Source organism: Sander vitreus, chromosome 4 (assembly GCF_031162955.1).
Source record: "Sander vitreus isolate 19-12246 chromosome 4, sanVit1, whole genome shotgun sequence".
NCBI classification, from domain to species: Eukaryota; Metazoa; Chordata; class Actinopteri; order Perciformes; family Percidae; genus Sander; species Sander vitreus.
In genome coordinates this window covers 32661647-32681414 of record NC_135858.1, presented here as the reverse complement: position 1 = coordinate 32681414, position 19768 = coordinate 32661647, and the positions used below count along the sequence as shown (strand labels likewise).

General features: G+C 41.9%; 1 protein-coding gene across 4 annotated transcripts in view; it reads right to left on the bottom strand.

The window, feature by feature from the left end:
- The window catches only part of mtmr14 (myotubularin related protein 14), a 49577-nt gene that overhangs the window by 13225 nt on the left and 16584 nt on the right, over window positions 1-19768 (bottom strand). For all 4 annotated transcript variants that reach the window (XM_078249383.1, XM_078249385.1, XM_078249384.1 and 1 more), the window contains 6 exons: window positions 19521-19606; window positions 19055-19131; window positions 18269-18305; window positions 15486-15556; window positions 14400-14458; window positions 766-898 (listed from right to left, as the gene is read on the bottom strand). In XM_078249383.1, coding sequence (XP_078105509.1) covers window positions 766-898; window positions 14400-14458; window positions 15486-15556; window positions 18269-18305; window positions 19055-19131; window positions 19521-19606 — 463 coding nt within the window. The remainder of the gene's footprint in view (window positions 1-765; window positions 899-14399; window positions 14459-15485; window positions 15557-18268; window positions 18306-19054; window positions 19132-19520; window positions 19607-19768) is intronic.

Genomic DNA, 19768 nt, shown 5'->3' with positions numbered 1-19768 from the left:
AAGTCTTAACGAGTACTCAAAGTGTTTTTACACAGTACAGTACCATTCGCACACACATTGATATACACTGAGGCCGAGGCTGCCTTACAGGGACACATTCACACACAGTCACACCCTGGAGGAGCCACGTCAGATTCAGTGTCTTCGATATTGGACTGCCAGGGATCGAACCACTGACCTTCCGGTTGGTAAACGACTGGTCTACCACCTGAGCCACAGCCGCCTCTATGCTAGGTACCCTACCTTGCCGTTTTACCGCTGATCATATGTAGGGAGCTCATCCCGGCGAGTACCAGAACGTGTAGGAAACATTTCTGCAGACAGTTTCTATTTCAGTGTTTCATGGACTGGAGCAGAAACACTTCCCCGTTTCCTTTGTTTCTGATGTGGAGTTCCTGTCATCACCATAAACGTCCCGACACAGTCAGGCAGAGTTATGGACTGACAGACAGAAAGTCCCCCCCGAGACCTCATCAACTCACTGAGCGTGTGGGTGGACATGAGTGGAACTGAGCCATTGATTGTTACTGTGATAACTTTCTCAAGTTGAAAGATGCTCTAGTATTATCTAGTCTCACTGAAGCAACATGACCACGCCAACGCTGTGTTCAACACTGAAATACATGGAGCTCCGTGTGTTGTTCCTCGAAATGCTTACATTTGAACATGAATGATTCACTTATATGAAAAGGTCATCTATCTACTTTCCAAAACATCCAATTAAAAAATAAGTGAGCCTGTGTGTGTTTGGTGTGAGATACTGACCAGCTGGAGGCCTGGGGTTGGCTGGGGAACAGGTCCACAGTGTCATTGGTGAGGCTGGAGGCGGCGCCCGCCTCCTCAGTAATGAGGGAGAAGTCACTGCTCAGACTGGTCACACTGCCGCGGTCCTTGGGCTCTGAAAGCAAACACAGAGCACGGCTGTTGGCTCACTTCCTTTTTAATGGCGGACATTCTGATGTATCATAGCAGGAGCTGTAGTCAAACCACAACGTCTGGGTTCTGTCATACAAGTAAGAAAACCTCGTTCAAAATGCCATTGACATTTGTGGGGTCGCGGTTAGTTCAGACATGGACAGAGGAGGGAACCAGGGGTAAAAGCATAGACTGTATAAGTCAAGCCAAAACATATGGAATGCCCCCTGGTGACTGGCTGCAGTATAGCTCATAAGCCCCGCCCCCTCCATGTTAGCTGATGGCCCAAACTAAAAAGTCAAATAACACATAAAATAATTTTTCCAAAAGATAGTGCTGGCCTTTTAGGTAGTTCTGATAACGCTGATGTTTGTTCAAGTGTTCATTTTTTCTGATCAGTTTGGTTATTTTATGCTATAAAAACGGGCTGAAACTTCATGATTGACAGCTAGGATTGTCTCGAGATTGGTCGGACCGGTGTATGGGCAGAACTTGGATACTGCGGTTCCACTGCCTGATCACTACAGCGCAGACTCTGGCAGATGGCAGCGCCCGCATCCGGGAGATTGCTCTGCTGTTGCTGCCTCTGTACAGTTTGTTACAGCCGGAGACTGACTGTAACGGAGTATATAGTAGGGGTGGGAAAAATAATCGATTCTTAGATGCATCCCGATTCTCTCTAGAACGATTCGATTATCGATTCTGATAAGTTAATAATAGATTTAAAAAAAGAAAAGAAAATGTGTTGATTTTTATTTGAAAGTCTCCAGACAAGTACAAATCTCTAAACAGAGTGACTTAAAGAGGACAATGGACAACAATGAGTTTAGGCAAGAGTGCAGAAAAAGAAACACACAAAAATGGCCAAAAGGAAGAAAAAAAATAATTTTGTATATATGTACACATGATCTAATAAGACATACATAAAATAATTAGGCAAAACACATTCCTCTACTTTATCACTTTACATCTGACCCCCTCATGTTTTGTGTTCTAAGAAGCCAATTATCTAACTTTAAACATGACTGAGCCTCTGACATGGAAGATTACGATGAGAGAAGGTGACTTTCACAAGCATGTTTAAAGGAACACGCCGACTTATTGGGACTTTAGCTTATTCACCGTAACCCCCAGAGTTAGATAAGTCCATACATACCCTTCTCATCTCCGTGCGTGTTGTAACTCTGTCCGATGGATAGTCACAGCGTGCGAAGCATTGCTGAGCTGCTCGGGGCTTCTCAGGTGCTGCAAAGCATATCACTCCGCCCAAGTAGCCGATCAGCAATGCTTCGCCTTTCTGAGAATATAGTTCCCAGTTTATATACGGTTAGAAGATGGCTGTGTCTCATGTGACCTTGTTATTACAACATGTAAATAGGAACATGTTGGCGTTATTTTGTCACTTACTCGGAGCAGTAGGCTACTTGGAACCGATTACCTTCAGGATCCGTGCTAGGCTAAGCTACCGGTGGAACTATCGGACAGAGTTACAACTCTCACGGAGATGAGAAGGGTATGTATGGACTTATCTAACTCTGGGGGTTACGGTGAATAAGTTAAAGTCCCAATAAGTCGGTGTGTTCCTTTAAGGCTTAAGCATGGAATGACTACAAAACAAAAACCTCAGTAGACAAAACATTTCATTAAAACTTGTGTGTGACACAGAGATGTTCACAAGTCATTTTTTGCAAGTCCAAGTCAAGTCTCAAGTCTTTGAGCTCGAGTCCAAGTCAAGTCTCAAGTCTTTGAGGGACAAGTTCAAGTCAAGTCTCAAGTCTTTGAGCTCGAGTCCAAGTCAAGTCTTTGAGGGACAAGTTCAAGTCAAGTCTCAAGTCTTTTGCCACAAGTCCAAGTCAAGTCTCTGGCTATCTGATCTGTCCCTAACACTGTATTGTTAAATCTTATGAATTCAAAACATGTCCTGTAGCTACCATCCATACAGTACAGTATCAAAATCAGTTGTAGGATAACTTTATGGGGTCTAGGCTACTTAACACATCCCTCTAGACCTCGGACCTGGTGAAATATTAACCTAAGTCTGTCACATGATATGGATACAACTATAAAGATACAATTTGCATGTTCCCAGCATTAGCACAACACTTTGTGATGGTTAGCTTGTTACCTGTGATTATATATGCTAAATGTAACGTCTCTTTCACTCAAAAAAATGAAATAATGAAATAGTAAATAGGACTACAGTAACATAAATATGTGCAGAAGTAAGACAGTCAAGATGGCCCAGTGTTTGGTGGACCGGGTACACCTTGTTCACTTAATAGCCTACAAATCATCCACGGGATCAATTACGCATCACATGAGTTTGCCCACCCGACACAGCGTTTGTTCCCGCCTCCTGTGCGCCATGGATGTCTTAGCCTCAGCAACCACTAACTATAAGATACAATTTGCCTGTTGCCAGTATTAGCACAACACTTTGCGATGGTTAGCTTGTTACCTGTGACGATATATGCTAAATGTAACGTCTCTTTTCACATTAGTGTGTGAGTGACTGACCTATTTAGGTGCGTTTTGAGATGCCTGATGAAGTCCGACGTTGTTGATCCGGCATCATTTATCTTGGTGCCACACACTTTGCATGTAGCTGTGAGCTTACTGCCACTGTTTACCAAGTTATTGAAAGCAAAACTAATGAGAAAAGGCACAACTCCAGGAGGATTTGGTGTCGCCATCGGCAATGCATTTTTTGATATGTGAGTGCGCGCACATAGGTGCATGCATTACGTTGCACATTATGGCAAAGGGCAGGGGACATACAGCTCGTCATACGTTTCCCCATATATGCGCCAATAAAAGAAAATAGAAATACATGAATACATTTTGATTTAAAAAGCAATAATTGCATGAAAACAGGTTGTTGACAAGTCTCGAAGCTCGAGTCCGAGTCAAGTCTGAAGTCTTTTGGGTCGAGTCCGAGTCAAGTCTGAAGTCAGCTGTTTGTGCGACTTAAGTGCGACTCGAGTCCGAGTCTCAGACTTTTGCAGGTTTTCCTACTTACAAAGCATGTAGAGGTCTGTATTTTTATCATAGGTACACTTCTTACTGTGAGAGACGGAATCTAAAACAAAAATCCAGAAAATCACATTGTATGATTTTTAAATAATTAATTTGCATTTTATTGCATAAGTATTTGATCACCTACCAACCATTAAGAATTCCGGCTCTCACAGACCTGTTAGTTTTTCTTTAAGAAGCCCTCCTGTTCTCCACTCATTACCTGTATTAACTGCACCTATTTGAACTTGTTACCTGTATAAAAGACACCTGTCCACACACTCAAACAGACTCCAACCTCTCCACAATGGCCAAGACCAGAGAGCTGTTTAAGGACATCAGGGATAGAATTGTAGACCTGTACAAGGCTGGGATGGGCTACAGGGCAATACGCAAGCAGCTTGGTGAGAAGGCAACTGTGCAATTATTAGAAAATGGAAGAAGTTCAAGAGGACGGTCAATCTCCCGCGGTCTGGGGCTCCATGCAAAATCTCACCTTGTGGGGCATCAATGATCATGAGGAAGGTGAGGGATCAGCCCAGAACTACACGGCAGGACCTGGTCAATGACCTGAAGAGAGCTGGGACCACAGTCTCAAAGAAAACCATTAGTAACACACTACGCCGTCATGGATTAAAATCCTGCAGCGCACGCAAGGTCCCCCTGCTCAAGCCAGTGCATGTCCAGGCCCGTCTGAAGTTTGCCAATGACTATCTGGATGATCCAGAAGAAGAATGGGAGAAGGTCATGTGGTCTGATGAGACAAAAATAGAGCTTTTTGGGCTAAACTCCACTCGCCGTGTTTGGAGGAAGGATGAGTACAACCCCAAGAACACCATCCCAACCATGAAGCATGGAGTTGGAAACATCATTCTTTGGGGATGATTTTCTGCAAAGGGGACAGGACGACTGCACCGTATTGAGGGGAGGATGGATGGGGCCATGTATCGCGAGATCTTGGCCAACAACCTCCTTCCCTCAGTAAGAGCATTGAAGATGGGTCGTGGCTGGGTCTTCCAGCATGACAATGACCCGAAACACACAGCCAGGGCAACTAAGGAGTGGCTCCGTAAGAAGCATCTCAAGGTCCTGGAGTGGCCTAGCCAGTCTCCAGACCTGAACCAAATAGAAAATCTTTGGAGGGAGCTGAAAGTCCGTATTGCCCAGCGACAGCCCCGAAACCTGAAGGATCTGGAGAAGGTCTGTATGATCTCTGTAATTGCAAACAAAGGTTTCTGTACCAAATATTAAATTCTGCTTTTCTGATGTATCAAATACTTATGCCATGCAATAAAATGCAAATGAATTATTTAAAAATCATACAATGTGATTTTCTGGATTTTTGTTTAGATTCCGTCACAGTTGAAAAGTACCTATGATAAAAATTACAGACTTCTACATGCTTTGTAAGTGGGAAAACCTGCAAAATCAGCAGTGTATCAAATACTTTCTCTCCCCACTGTGTATAATGTATATTTTTAAAAATCATGCATGGAAATGTACATAAAAAAATTGTTGCATCGAGATGCATTGATAATCGGTTTAGAATCGAATCGTTGGCCTCTGAATCGGAATCGAATCGTGAGGTGCCAATCGATTCCCACCCCAGACTTTATAACGACAAAAATCCCCAATAAAGGCTTCTAAACAAAGTACACAACCGGACATGTTCCAGCAGGAATGTGATCTGACATTGGGAAGGATTAACAACATTTGCAGCCAGGATGACAGGTTTCTCTGACATTAGCATGTACAGTTGTGTTAAAAATAATAGCAGTCCAACATCACTAACCTCATAAATCAAATTTTTTGGTAGAAGTGATATTTCCACATGGCAAATAATTTACTAGTAAGTGTTGTAGAGTCATAGAAAACCAACAGACCTAACAGTCATGACATGCATGCTGCTCATTCTGTGTAACTGAATCTGTAATTGAAAGTGGCATGTTCAAAATAATAGCAGTGTTGTGTTCAATTAGTGAGGTGATTGATTCTGTGAAGAAACAGGTGTCAGTTATGGCCCATATTTAAGGAAGGAAGGAAGCAAATGTTGTGCATGCTGGTTATAGTGCATTTCACACTGAAATACTCAGTCGTTCCAGACAATGCTCTGAGGAACAGCGGACTTTGATTAAAAAGTTGATTGGAGAGGGGAAAACATATAAAGAAGTGCAGAAAACTAGGCTGCTCATTCAAAATGATTTCAAATGCCTTGAAATGGAATCCAAAGCCTGAACGATGTGGGAAAAAAACGGTCAACCACTACCATTCGAATGGATCGAAGAATAGCCAAAATGGCAATTTGATGATGATCAATGATCAGCTCCAGGAAAATCAAAGAAGATTTAAAGTTACCTGTGAGTACTGTTACGATCAGAAGAAGGCTATGTGAAGCAAAGTCTTGGTTCCAGATGAACAAGATTGATGTTATGGAGTGGCCAGCCCAATCCCCAGACCTCAATCCCATGATCAATTTGTGGGGTGACATCAAAAATGCTGTTTCTGAGGTAAAACCCAGTAATGCAGAGGAATTGTGGAATGTAGTTCAATCGTCCTCGGCTGGAATACATGTTCACAGGTGCCAGAAGTTGGTCGACTCCATGCAACACAGATGTTAAGCAGTTCTCAGAAATAATGGTTATGCAACTAAATATTAGTGCAGTGATTCAAAGTAAAGCAAACCCTTGAGACATTTTTCAGTTTATACAGTAAATGTTTGAGTTTGTAAATAAAACTGCAAATACTGCTATTACAGCCTAATATTCCTTTTTCTTCACTTTCTGTAAAGGTATAACAAACTTGATCAATTTTAGTCATGTTTTGATTTGGAATTGAATGTGCAGTGTTCCCAATGCATTGATATTATGGAATTAAACGCTATTCTAAGGATTTTGAGCATTATTCACTTTTTTAAACACACTGCTATTATTCTGAACACAACTGTAGCTACATGTAGCAGGGTATGTAATATTAACACTGCATTAACATGCCTGTCTGGAGCAGATGACCATATATGAAAACTCGGCTCTTTATGACATCATACGGAGCCGAGAGTAGAAAAAAACAGTTGAAGCCAGAGTAGATCTCTCTATCTGTAAAGTGCCCTGAGATAACATCTGTTATGATTTGACATTGACTTTGAAAATGAAAATGGGGGACTTCCGGTTTAACGCAATGGAGTGAGGTCACGTCTCTCAAGCTCTGCCATATAATTGCATTTTTTGTCTTATTTGAAGCACTTCTTTTTTTCCCCTACATTTATGTAAATATTATCTTGGACTATACTACCGGCACCTTCCGATTCCCTTAGTCCCCTGTAAAGACTGGTATGGGCTGCGTACATCTCCTGGAAGTTTACCGACGCAGGCCGCATCTGAAGCCAGGGACTCTCCTGATCTGATCATCGATAAGTCAGTGCAAGCTAAGAGGGAGCTGTTCAATTCTCATGGCCGCGATTTCTGCTGTGCTGAGATTTCGTCTGTTCGTGGAGGCAGCTCACATAACCCCCCTCTCTAACACGAAGTTGGCAGTGAGTAGCTTGCAACTTTAACCGGACGCTAATTCTCGTTAGCATCCCCGCTAACGTCACCCGGTGGCTAGCATTCTCGCTAGCGGTGTAGCTAACCGAGTTAGTGTACATCGGACATTAGTACTTGGTTCTTAACTGCACAGTAGCGTTACGCTGCAGCTCTGGATAAACAGTAGTTCAAGCCTCTGACACTTGCCACTGATTAAAATGGCTGATAAGGAGGAAACAGACAAAAATCGGCGCAGGAAGAATCCTGCTGTGAGAGAAACCAGTGATGACCAAGGCGTTCCACTTAACCTGGGGATGTTTACCCAAGCACTTGCAGGATATACAGTATATGATAGACTGGATGCGAAACTCAACTCATTTGCCACTACACCCCGCTCTGACATGGCTTCAGTTAAGGATGAGCTGAAGTCGGCTGTGGCCACACTACAGATAACAGTGAGTTCACATGACTGCACAATAAAGGACCTTAAGCTCTCAGCTACCACCTGAAGTGATGAGCTGGCTGCTCTAAGCAACACAGTGAATATTCTTAAAGCTGATGTTAAAGTGCTTCAAGCTAAATGTGAAGATTTAGAGGGAAGAACAAGACGCAACAACATTCGCCTGTTGGGTGTTCCAGAGGGTCTGGAGGGTCCTCATCCGAGATATTTTATCGCTCATCTCATACAGGACCTGTTAGGCCTGGATGAAAACCCCTCTTGGACCGTGCCCACAGGTCTCTCCGAGGGAAACCCAAGGAGGGGGACCCACCCAGGCCTTTTATCATCAGAATTCACTATTTTCATATCAAGGAACAGATCCTACGCAAGGCGTGAAAAGATGCCCCTCTACTACACCATGAAAGAGACTGTCCATCTTCCCTGATTATACCCCGTCTGTGGCCAAAAAATGCTCAGTTTGGGAACACTAAGCGCCTTCTACATGCCTGCCCAGGGGTCAAGTTTGGTCTTTACTACCCAGCCGAAACTGAGGATCACTTTGCCGGGCGGCACTCTCACCGACCCCGCTGCTGCTGCTGATTTTATTAACAAAATCTTAAGAAGGGCTGACTCTCCAAATCAGGGGTGATGGGAACGATGGTGCCGAGACTCGACTTAAACACTGATGATACTGCATTTAGTGAGTATGTTACTGTAAAATTCTTATGGGCTGTATATTTCACTTGCCTGAGGTGTGCTAGAAAATCAGCCTCCGCAATATAACTCTTCTTGAGAGGATGCTGCCTCATTATAATTTTTTTAAAATTTGTTGTCCTTTTTACCACTTTCACTTCATTTGTTGATGGTTAATTACATGAAACATCCTGTTTTTTTTTTTTTCTTTTCTTAAGAAGCTACTAACTTGGAGCTATATATGACTGTAGATCATATGTTATCATGCAACTGGTTATGGGTTTATCACACCTCGTTTGCCTTATCTAATGTCTGCTATGGTAAAATGTGCTTCTTTTATTCATCTTCACGGGATAACTTAAAGGGACAGTCAGCTGAGAACACACTTAGGCTGTGTAGTTGGAACTGCAAAGGTTTAAACCACCCAATAAAGCGCAGTAAAGTGCTCAACCATATCAAACATTTGGGAGCTAAGATTGCTTTTTTGCAGGAGACGCACCTGACCAACTGAGACTACGAAGGGGATGGGTCGGCCAATGTTATCATTCTAACTTCCAGAGCAAGGCCAGGGGTACTGCTATTTTAATACACAAGTCTGTACCGTTTGTCTCATCCAGTGTTATCGCAGACACCAATGGTAGATTTATTGTGGTCACTGGTAGCATTTATGATACTAAGTTCATTCTTGCTAACGTATACGCAGCAAATTGGGACGACGATAAATTTTTTCGCACATTTTTCTCTAAACTTCCAGACATGTCATCACACCTTCTTGTCCTCGGGGGAAAGGGATTTTAACTGCTGGCTGGGCCCTCTTGATCGATCCTCTAGTAAACCTAGTAACCCATCCAAATTCTCTAAGGCTATCAAAACTTTTCTTCAGGAATTCTATGTTTCAGAATCATGGCGTTTTTTCAATCCCACGGGCAGGGAGTATTCATTCTTCTCCCCTGTCCACCACACCTACACCCGCATTGATTACCTCTTTCTCGACAACAGACTTATACCCTCTGTCTGCTCATGCTCTCATAATCCTATTGTTATATCAGATAATGCCCTGCTTACTTTAGACTCAGTAGTGGGTGGGGGACCGGTGTCGTGTGCACCATGGCTTTTCGATTCAATTTCGAAATGGTCAGATTGACTTTTTTAGAGCCAATAACAAAACGCCTGGTGTCTCACCATCCCTGCTGTGGGAGACGTTTAAGGCCTTCATTAGGGGGCAAATCATGTCATACACCTTTTTCGCGAGAAAACAGAGGAAAAAGAAGATGTCTGAGCCGATGACCCGTATACTACAGCTGTATAACATTTATGCAACTTCCCCCTTACCATCAGTATAAGGAGCGCCTCTCCCTACAGGCAGAATTTTATAATATTTCTATTGAAGTTGAAGGAATGCTGCTCAAATTACACCATAATCACTATGAACATAGTGATAAGGCGAGTAAATTACTTTCCCACCAACTACGCCAGACATCCTCAGCACATCAAATCACCCAAATTCTAACTCCTACTGGTGTAACGACCAACCCTGAGCAGATAAACGATGAGTTTATGGACTTTTATGCCACTCTTTATACTTCTGAACAGTCAACGGACCCCTCACTCTTAGACTCTTTTTTTGTAATCTTGCTGTCCCCTCTGTTGCTACAACTTCCAAACTACAACTGGAGGAACCCATAACAGTGGAGGAAGTTTCACGAGCGGCAGGTTCTTCACAGTTTTCTAAGTGCCCGGGACCGGAGGGTTTTCCTGTCAAGTTTTACAGGAAGTTTATAGTCAAGCTGGACCCATTCCTAAAAAACATGTTACGCCTATTCATTCGACTCTGCCTCTCTCCCCGAGTCCTTATCTCAGGCCTCCATTTCATTGATATTGAAAAAAAACAAAGACCCTCTTTTCTGTGGATCTTACCATTTCGTTACTCAATGTTGATTAGAAAATCTTAGCTAAGCTACTGGCTATGTGTTTGGAAACGATCCTGCCTTCTGTAATCTCCCCTGACCAGAGAGGCTTTATTAAAAATAGATATGCTTTTTCTAATGTTAGACATTTATTTAATGTTCTGTACAACTTCTCCAGCTCGAAAAACTCAGAAATCGTAATTTCCTTCGATGCCGAGAAGTGGAGCGGGGCTATCTTTTCTGTACGTTAGAAAGTTTCGGCTTTGGTGAGAAGTTAATAGCCTGGGTGAAATTACTGTACATCCACCCACTCGCCTCTGTCAGAACTAATAACAACCACTCTGACTATTTCCCTCTCTTTAGGGGTACGAGACAGGGATGCCCGTTATCCCCCCTGCTCTTTGCAGTCGCCATAGAGCCTTTCGCCATTGCGCTCCAAACTCATCCTCATATCGCTGGTGTGAACAGGGACGGCATCGAGCACAGGGTTTCGCTCTATACGGATGATTTGCTCCTCTACGTCTCTAGGCTAGATACATCCATACCCACCGTGCTTTCTGTTCTTGATTCATTTGGTCTCATCTCTGGCTATAAACTGAATTTCAATTAAAGCAAATTATTCCCCATAAACGCTGCAGCCCGCAATACCCTCTTCACACAATACCTTTTAGAACTATTCTTGACAAGTTTACATATGTGGGGGTTCAAGTTACAGACCAATTTAAGAATCTCTTCAAATGTAACTTTACCCCTCTCCTCACCCGAATACAGAAGGACTTTGAGAGATGGTCACTACTCCCTCTGTCTTTAGCTGGTCGTATCAATTCGGTTAAAATTAATATCCTGCCCAAATTTTCCTTCCTTTTTCAATGTGTTCCTGTCTTTATTCGTAAATCCTTTTTATTTTTTAACTTGACGAGATTATATTAGGGTTCATCTGGGGAAAAAAAAAAATAAAGAGTCCAAGGATTCGTAAAATATATCTCCAGAGACCAAAAAAAGGTGGGGGCATGGCCCTCCCTAACTTTCTCTTCTACTATTGGGCAGCCAATTTCGGCATACTTCATTTTGGCTGTGTGCAGACGCTTTGCTGTGTGCCCCAGCTTGGTTAAGATTAGAAGCGTATTCTTGCAGACCGTCTTCTCTATCTGCTTTGATTTCCTCCCCTTATCTCTCAACTTGTTCAGTATACTGCAAAAACACTCTGATTAAGTCGACTCTAAAAATCTGAAATCAACTCAGACGTCATTTTGGATGGCAGACTTTATCACTGCATGCCCCAATAGCTATGAGCCATGCTTTCGTACCCTCTCTGGCAGATGGAGCATTCTCCATGTGGTCCAGTTTTGGCATTAAATCATTCAATGATTCGTACATTGATGGCGTTTTTGCCTCCTTTCAGCAGTTATCAGCTAAATTTGGCATCCCAAAAATAACTTATTTTCGATATCTTCAGGTTCGTAGCTTTGTACATAGTGCAAGTTCCCAATCCCCCTCTCAGCTTGTAGACCTCCCCATGGACACTTTTTTACAATTTTTTCGCTCCGGTGTTCCTCGTTGTCGGCTATCAAAGCAGCATGGGAACAGGACTTGGGGGGAAGGAATCTCTGATGACTTACGGGGGGGGGGACATTCTTTGCCGAGTTCACTCTTCTTCTATGTGCGCCAAACATTCTAATTCAATGTAAAATCCTCCACCGCATTCACTGGACTCTCTCAGATTTACCTGGATGTTAATCCTGTCTGCGACAGGTGTAGAATAGCTCCCACTTTGCTTATTCATATGTTTTCGTCCTGCCCGTCTATACACAACTATTGGTCCAATATCTTCCAAATTTTATCTGCTGCTCTTCAGGTACTGTTTGCTCCAGCAATATTAACAGCTCTCTTTGGGACTCTGCCACCCATGGTGGCCGTGCGTAAAATTAAAGCCGACCTTGTTGGAAGTCAGCTTGTCCCCCATCCTCAGACTCAGATCTGAACTTCAACAGCCACATTAAGACAATTACACAGTCAGCCTACTATCACTATCAGCTGGTCTGGGTCCTGACTCCGACTCACAACTAAACATGGAGAAGCAGCGTTCAGTTTCTATGCTCCACTATGCTATCCTATGCTTCCATTTCTTACACTGCCCTTTAACTTTTATTCTATACCTGTTTTTATATTCTCTTTAACACATCTTTTTTTTATTATTTTTAACTCTTAAATGTTCTATGTTAAGCACTTTGAATTGCCTTGTTGTTGAAATGTGCTGTATAAATAAAGCTGTCTGGCCTAAAGATGGCTTTGTTCCACTTAGAGGAGGTCCTGGTATTATGCATGCTAAAATAGCTTACTGGGACACTAAATGTAACTGAACCATTATTATTATTATTATTATCATCACACATTTATTTTTCAAAGCGTCATGCACTAAAAGGTGCCCAGCCTGCATGGAATTATAAGACACTACAAACCTAACAAACAAGAGCAATACCATAATGAGAAAACAAACACAATCCTACATTACAACATTACATTACAACTCTAAAACATAACTTAGGTACTTCTGAGGCACAGACTGAGCCTTTAACACATCAAACATAGAGCACCCTCCCACGCTGTTGGTGGGCATTAACACAGACTGAGCCAGATGGAACCCTGTCTGTAAACAGGTACAGAAGTTTACAACTCAGGACATTCTACAGACATTTGAAGGAAAAGCCTGTGTCTAAGATTGTTATATAATAGACTACAGAACAAAACGGGATTTCATCTTTGCACCAGATCACACAGGTGACACTTTCTATTCTTCCCTGGCATTGAGTGGAAGCGTCTACGACCTCTGTGCTCTGGATGGGAATACACTTAATCATCTTTTAGCAAACTCCCTTGCCGAAGAATAAATATTTGAACCCCAATAGAAAATGTGTTGGGTGAGTCTGTTATCATGGCATGTTGATCAATCTGTTCCACAGTGGCAACACGTCTCCTTCTGCCGCATTTCAAATGGCTTCCATCCCATGTCACCACATGCTGCACAGCCAGAAAACAGTGCATTGCTCAGCTCTGAACTGTGTCACATTTTGTTTGCTTACAATAACGCCAGACCCCTGCACCATAATCCATAAGTTTATTTTAAACTGTTTTATAACCAAGATCACTACATAGCTTAGCTCCCAGTGTCTCAGAACACTTTTATTCATCTTCTAAGTTCAGATGTTCATCTAGAGTAAATCAAAGTATTTGTAAAGCTCAGTGAATGACAAAATTCAAACTTCCATTTACTGCACCCACAGTACACAATATCCAACAACCTCTGAAGATCATTTTCAGTGTAAAACTGCATAGCTGCTTTCAAGGCATATTCTGAGCATTGTTCATCAGCAGCTTTTCTCTTCCTGTCCTCCACCAGAAGTGTCTATAAATGTACTTTAAACTGTAAAAACTTTGTATTTAACAGAAATGACACAACAGATATAGCTATGAACTTGATAAACTGTGCATTTGTATTCTAATGCAAATGCAACTGACTATTGAAGGTTAAAAGCCTGCAGACATAAAGCTTTGTGACGCAAGATGTTTTGGAATCAAGCCTTGTGGTTTTCTAAAGAGATGAAAGCGCCGTGTTCTCAGCCACCGTCTGATTGCTTTGTGTCCGGGCCGACAGCGTGTCACAGCCTCTGGTATCACTCATTACATCAGACCAGATGCAGGAGGCGGGACCCCCTCACCAAACATCAAGAGTTCAAGAGCATAGAAGCAGTTGGACTCCACAGTCACTGTTCTAATACTAGCTGACGGTACAAAAGTAGTTGCACTACTCCAATTAAACATCATAATGCTAATGAAATAAACACAATTCATTTGTTGGTCATCAGCGGTCTGTCAGAGGAACCTTATGTGTGGGGAGGAAGGTATGACACCTACTTAACTGGCAGAGGTCTTCCACAGTGAAATCACTGTCTTTGAAGTGGGAGTTCTTCCTTCTGAAAGAAAAACATGATGATGACATAACATCAGAGATCAGAAGAAGAGAAATAATACTGGATTCACACAGCTGAAATTTGTCTAAGCAAATTCACTTAGTTACTTATTTCTTGTATGAGTGTTAGTATAAAACTTTAGCAACCGATAACTACGGCTTTATAATAAATACAGTCTTAGAACTTGGGATGAAAAAAAAAAAAAATCGATTCTTAGATGCATCGCGATTCTCTCTACAATGATTCGATGCTCGATTCTGATAAGTTAATAATTGATTATTAAAAAAAAGATTTATTTAAAAAAAGATTATTTTATTTAAAAGTTTTTTTACTACTTTTTTACTGTCTCCAGACAAGTACAAATCAAAAAACAGAGTGACTGAAAGAGGATGGGATAATGGACAACAACTTAGAGTTTAGGCAAGAGTGCAGCAAAAAAAAAACACAAAAATGGCCAAAGGGAAAAGATAAATAAATGTTGTGTGTGTGTGTGTGTATGTGTATGTATATATATATATATATACATACATACACACACATGATCTAATAAGACATACTTAAAATAATTAGGCAAAACACATTTAGGCTGTTCATCTACCATGACATCTGACCACCTCATGTTTCATGTTCTAAGAAGCCAATTATCCACCTTTAAACATGACTGGGCCTCTGACATGGAAGATTACTGTGAGAGAAGGTGACTTTCTAAAGCGTATTTAAGGCTTAAGCATGGAATGACTACAAAATAAAAACCTCAGTAGACAAAACATTTCATTAAAACTTGTGTGTGACAAATACTGTATATGTCAAAATCTAAGCTTTGTCTAGCTGCTTTGTCTGGGAAGCAAACTCAGATTTATATGTATATTTCAAAAAATGAAGCATGGAAATTTATATAAAAAAACTGTTGCATCGATAATCGGTTTAGAATCGAATTGTTGGCCTCTGAATCGGAAGGTGCAAATCAATTCCCACCCCTACTTAGAACATGACAGACATGTATAGAGCATAATGACATGAAATAACACACCTTTGTTTCTTAACAGCGGAGAACTTCTCTGAGACAATGTGCTTCAAAAAATTGAAGCAAAAAAAGAAAATCTGAGGGAGGAAAAACATTTCAATCAGAGAAGGAACATAGAAATCCAAACTCAATCACTAATGGCCAGTAGCTGTCCTTCACATCAGACAGTAGTCATACATACTACAGCTAGCTGTTAGCACCAGGTACAAACTAGCCTGAAGCAACATGATCTCTGATGTCATCCTGCTCTCTGTGGTCATTGGAGGTTAATAAAAGGAGCCCTCTCTTTGATTCTCAAAGCCTGACAGCAGAACATGGATTAATGTTGATTGTTTTGACCAGCGACACATTTTCTCTAATGAGGCTCCCATGTGCCTGCACATTTTAAGTGCGACTGATACTAGATTTATAAGGCCAATACCATCATCAATAGATAAGAAAATGATATATTGTCATCTTTTTATAAACACAAAAAAATAACAATCAATCATTGTGTCCTAAAACACAATCATTGTGTTATTTTTTTTAAAGATTTGTGACCATGAAATATATGTATAAGTAGGACATTTACATTTGGGAAATAGAGTTGTCAGGTGTCTGTGGTGGGCATCATATCTGGGATTCCTGTAGTCAAATGTCTTGTTTCTTATAGGCTGACATGTATGCCAAGACCTGTGATGAGCTAATATCAGCCAATGACAGGCCACGCTGAGGTATGGGCTGGGCTCTGCAGAAAAGATTGTTGTTGCACTGAGTGTCTTCTTCATAACTTCATGTGTATTTACATCCATTTGGCCACAGGCAAACTCACTCACTTTACAATCATCTTACACACAAATACACAACAGCAAATAGTCTTGAGGCGTTTTCACACCTGTAGTTAATTTGCTTTGGTCCGAATCAGTTGGTGAGTTAGTAAACTTGGAGCGATTTGCCCTTGATTTTGCCCTTGAGTTTGGTTTGGTTTCACACCTGGAAAAATCCAAGCGTACCAAAATGCGTCATTACAAATCAGGAAAGAACGCCCAGCCCTCTTATTGGTCAGATATGTCTGGGGGCGGGAGCAAGAAAGTAAATACAGGAAGAAGGTCCTGTGTTCTGGTCTAGTGGTCAAACCAGCTCACTTCATTCAAATTATCAGACATTGTTTCGCAAGAGACATTACTACATCTGCTCTGGTCACTGAGACTTCGCTCTGCTCTGCCAGCGTCTGTCTCCAATTTCAGCGGCAGCTGGTTTGACCACGAAGATACGAGTGACGGACGGCAAGCTTGACTGCAGTCTATTTCTGTGATAGAAACACTGCAAGCTGCTACAGTTTGATGCTCTGCTGCATCGCAGATTGCTAAACACACCTGACTACAGGAGACATTAACTTGCGGAGTACATATAGTTGGTGCGGTTCGAGTACGGATCACGGGCTCACCACAAACGAACCGCTCCAGAGTTCGATTGAAAGCGTACTGAGACCACCACCAAGCAGGTCTCGGTACGCTTGTTTGGTCCGCTTTTAGTGCGCACCAGAGTTCGATTTCCGCGTTCTCACCTGCCCAAACGAACCACACCAGCGGGGCAAACGAACTCTAGTTCGATTCAACCGAACTAAAGGCTGTCGGTGTGAAAATGCCCTTCGTCAAACACACATCTATCAATCACAGGTGCATATAACGAGGGGGTGGGGTGAAAAAGTTGCAACTTCTACTCTGACCACTAGGTGGTGCTGAGAGCTAACGTCTATACAACACAACTTACAACAGTCCAAGCCAAGAAACACATCTCTCAATATGTAGTAGATCAAAACCGATGGAAACTTTGATTTGACTAACACCATCAAACACAGTCATTATGAAAAGGGACCTTTTCCTGGGTGCCCTATGTAGAGATAACATAACTCGTGCCTATTTTAAAATAAAGACTTTCCTGTAAAGTTGGATCACAACTAAGTATGTTCCAATGTTTTCAAATGATTGTTTTAACTGCTTTGACACAAACGTGACCTTATTAGGGGTCCAAGCCCGAGGGCGCTGGGAGCCGCGTACGCCTGCCAAAACATTTTGGCATATCTCGGCCAAAGTAAATGCTATCAACACCAAATTCAAGATTCTTGTTTGCCATGCCACTCTGAGGCTCTGGAAACAGAGTTGAGCCAAAGGTTGGCCAACAGGGAGCGCTACACATACAATAAGTTTATATCTCAGGAACAACGCATGCAATTTTTACGATATTTGGAGGGTGCCATCTAGGGCCACTCCTGTGGCCACCCCTCCAGTGGTGTACTGAATGGTCAAAACAGGCGTGGCCTATTAAACCCAAAACAAACGCATGATAGAATGGATGTTTTAAATGAATGTAAACGAAAAGTTTGCATTTTCAATGAACTACACACCTTGAAGCTCACATGTTGTGATATTTCCTGACGTTTGCCTCGCTCCCGTCACGCTTTGGGTTTGACTTTGGCGGGTTGTCAGGGTGACGCGTGCCGGCGAGGCTTGGACCCTGTCAGAACTGCTTGCAGTTCTAGTTTTGTTTGGAATTACAAACCAATGGAGCCAATAGTTTTTGCGTATCCAGTTTATATGCTTTATTTTATGCTATTGTCTAAATATTTCCATCAGTGCTCAGAACAGAAGAAACCTGATTGCTACAAATGTGTTTCAAACTCAAAAACTGTCCCAAAGGAATATTATTTATCAATTGTTTAGGATTATTATTTGATGCATGTAATATTGTGTACCTGTCAGTCTCTCATCTGTAAATAGAAAAATAAAAAAATAAAAAACTTAACTTACCTCCTCCCCTTTGGAGAGTCGATCTGGCAGCATGTGACTGGAAACAAACAGAAAACTGCATTACAACACATAATAATGTCAAACAAATACTCAACTAAATCCCATGTTGTCCATGTGAAGACGCAGTAACAAAGTCTTTGAACATGAATTAATCCCCAAAAACCTGCTTTAGCTGACATCTTTGATGCAAATAGTTTGACAGAAGTGAGATCCAATGAGGATCAAAAAGCTGCAGCTACTACTAAAGAAATAGATTTTATAAAAGTAGTTGACAGAGAGGTTCTTCTAATGTCATTTGTCAGTGTATTGACGAGCATTAACAGAGTTCCTTTCCCCTCCAGTGTTTTGGGGAGTTTAAGGAAGTGATATAGAACGTCAGGACTTAAGAGCCAAACTATCTGGCTGTATATCACCGGGGGTGAGTCAGCAAATATTCAGCTAATCAAAGCAGAAATCAACCACTTCACTGGGGAGCATCATGGGTATTATGAAACCATGATTTGCTTTTATTTTTTTCCATATAACATAACAAGATTACTTCAAACATAAAAAGTGTGTGTGTGTGTGTGTGTGTGTGTGTGTGTGTGCGTGCGTGCGTGCGTGCGTGCGTGCGTGCGTGCGTGCGTGCGTCATGCGTTGCAGACTAACACGGTGCGTCTCCAACCAGATGGCACAGAGAAGTGTCAAATGCAAATACACCTCTAAAGTATTTCTGCAGGCCAATGCAATGTGAGTAATGGCTCACCATGAAGTTATGATAGGGACAATTTAAATGAGGATTTTTACCCAAAGAGGAACCAGTCGTAAGCAATGGTCAGATACAGGATCTGGGCCGGCTCCAGGTTGGCATGCACAGCGCCATCCTGTGAAGAATAATGACAAAATTGAGTCAAATATCCGTTGTTACATAAACACAGCAGCCAACAGTCCACAGGACACCACATGGGATTTCTCACTCCATGTGTGCTCTGTGCTTTGATGAGAAGCTTCCAGTGTGGACCATGTCCTAAGAAAAAGATTACATATTTAGAACAGAAGGGTTCTATTTTAATAAAGGCAATGAATAAAGAAGAGGCTAATTAAAAATGGTAACTGAGTTGTGTGTGGAGTAGGTGTGAATGTGCAGAGGCCGATGGATTCAGCGTGGGATTACTCAAGTCACTAATGAATGCTGGAGCTGTCGGGTGGAGAGACACCAGGGGAGAAGAGAGGAGACGAGGAAATAGACGGAGAGAAAAAACAAGGAACTTACTGCCCACAGGGAGAGCCTGAGGAGGGACACAAACAGAGGCGTACGGTCCCAGCCCGATATACAGTGCACCAGGAGACCGCTCTCATCTACAACACACACACACACACACACCTTTAGAGGCATTACAGTCATTATATGATTGTTAATATCTTTGGATGAATATCAAGTCATGGAAAGCATGGAAGGTGTGGCTGCAGCTGTGAAGTTTGAGTTAGTTAAGTTTCCTTTTTGAATAAAGATACTGTAAA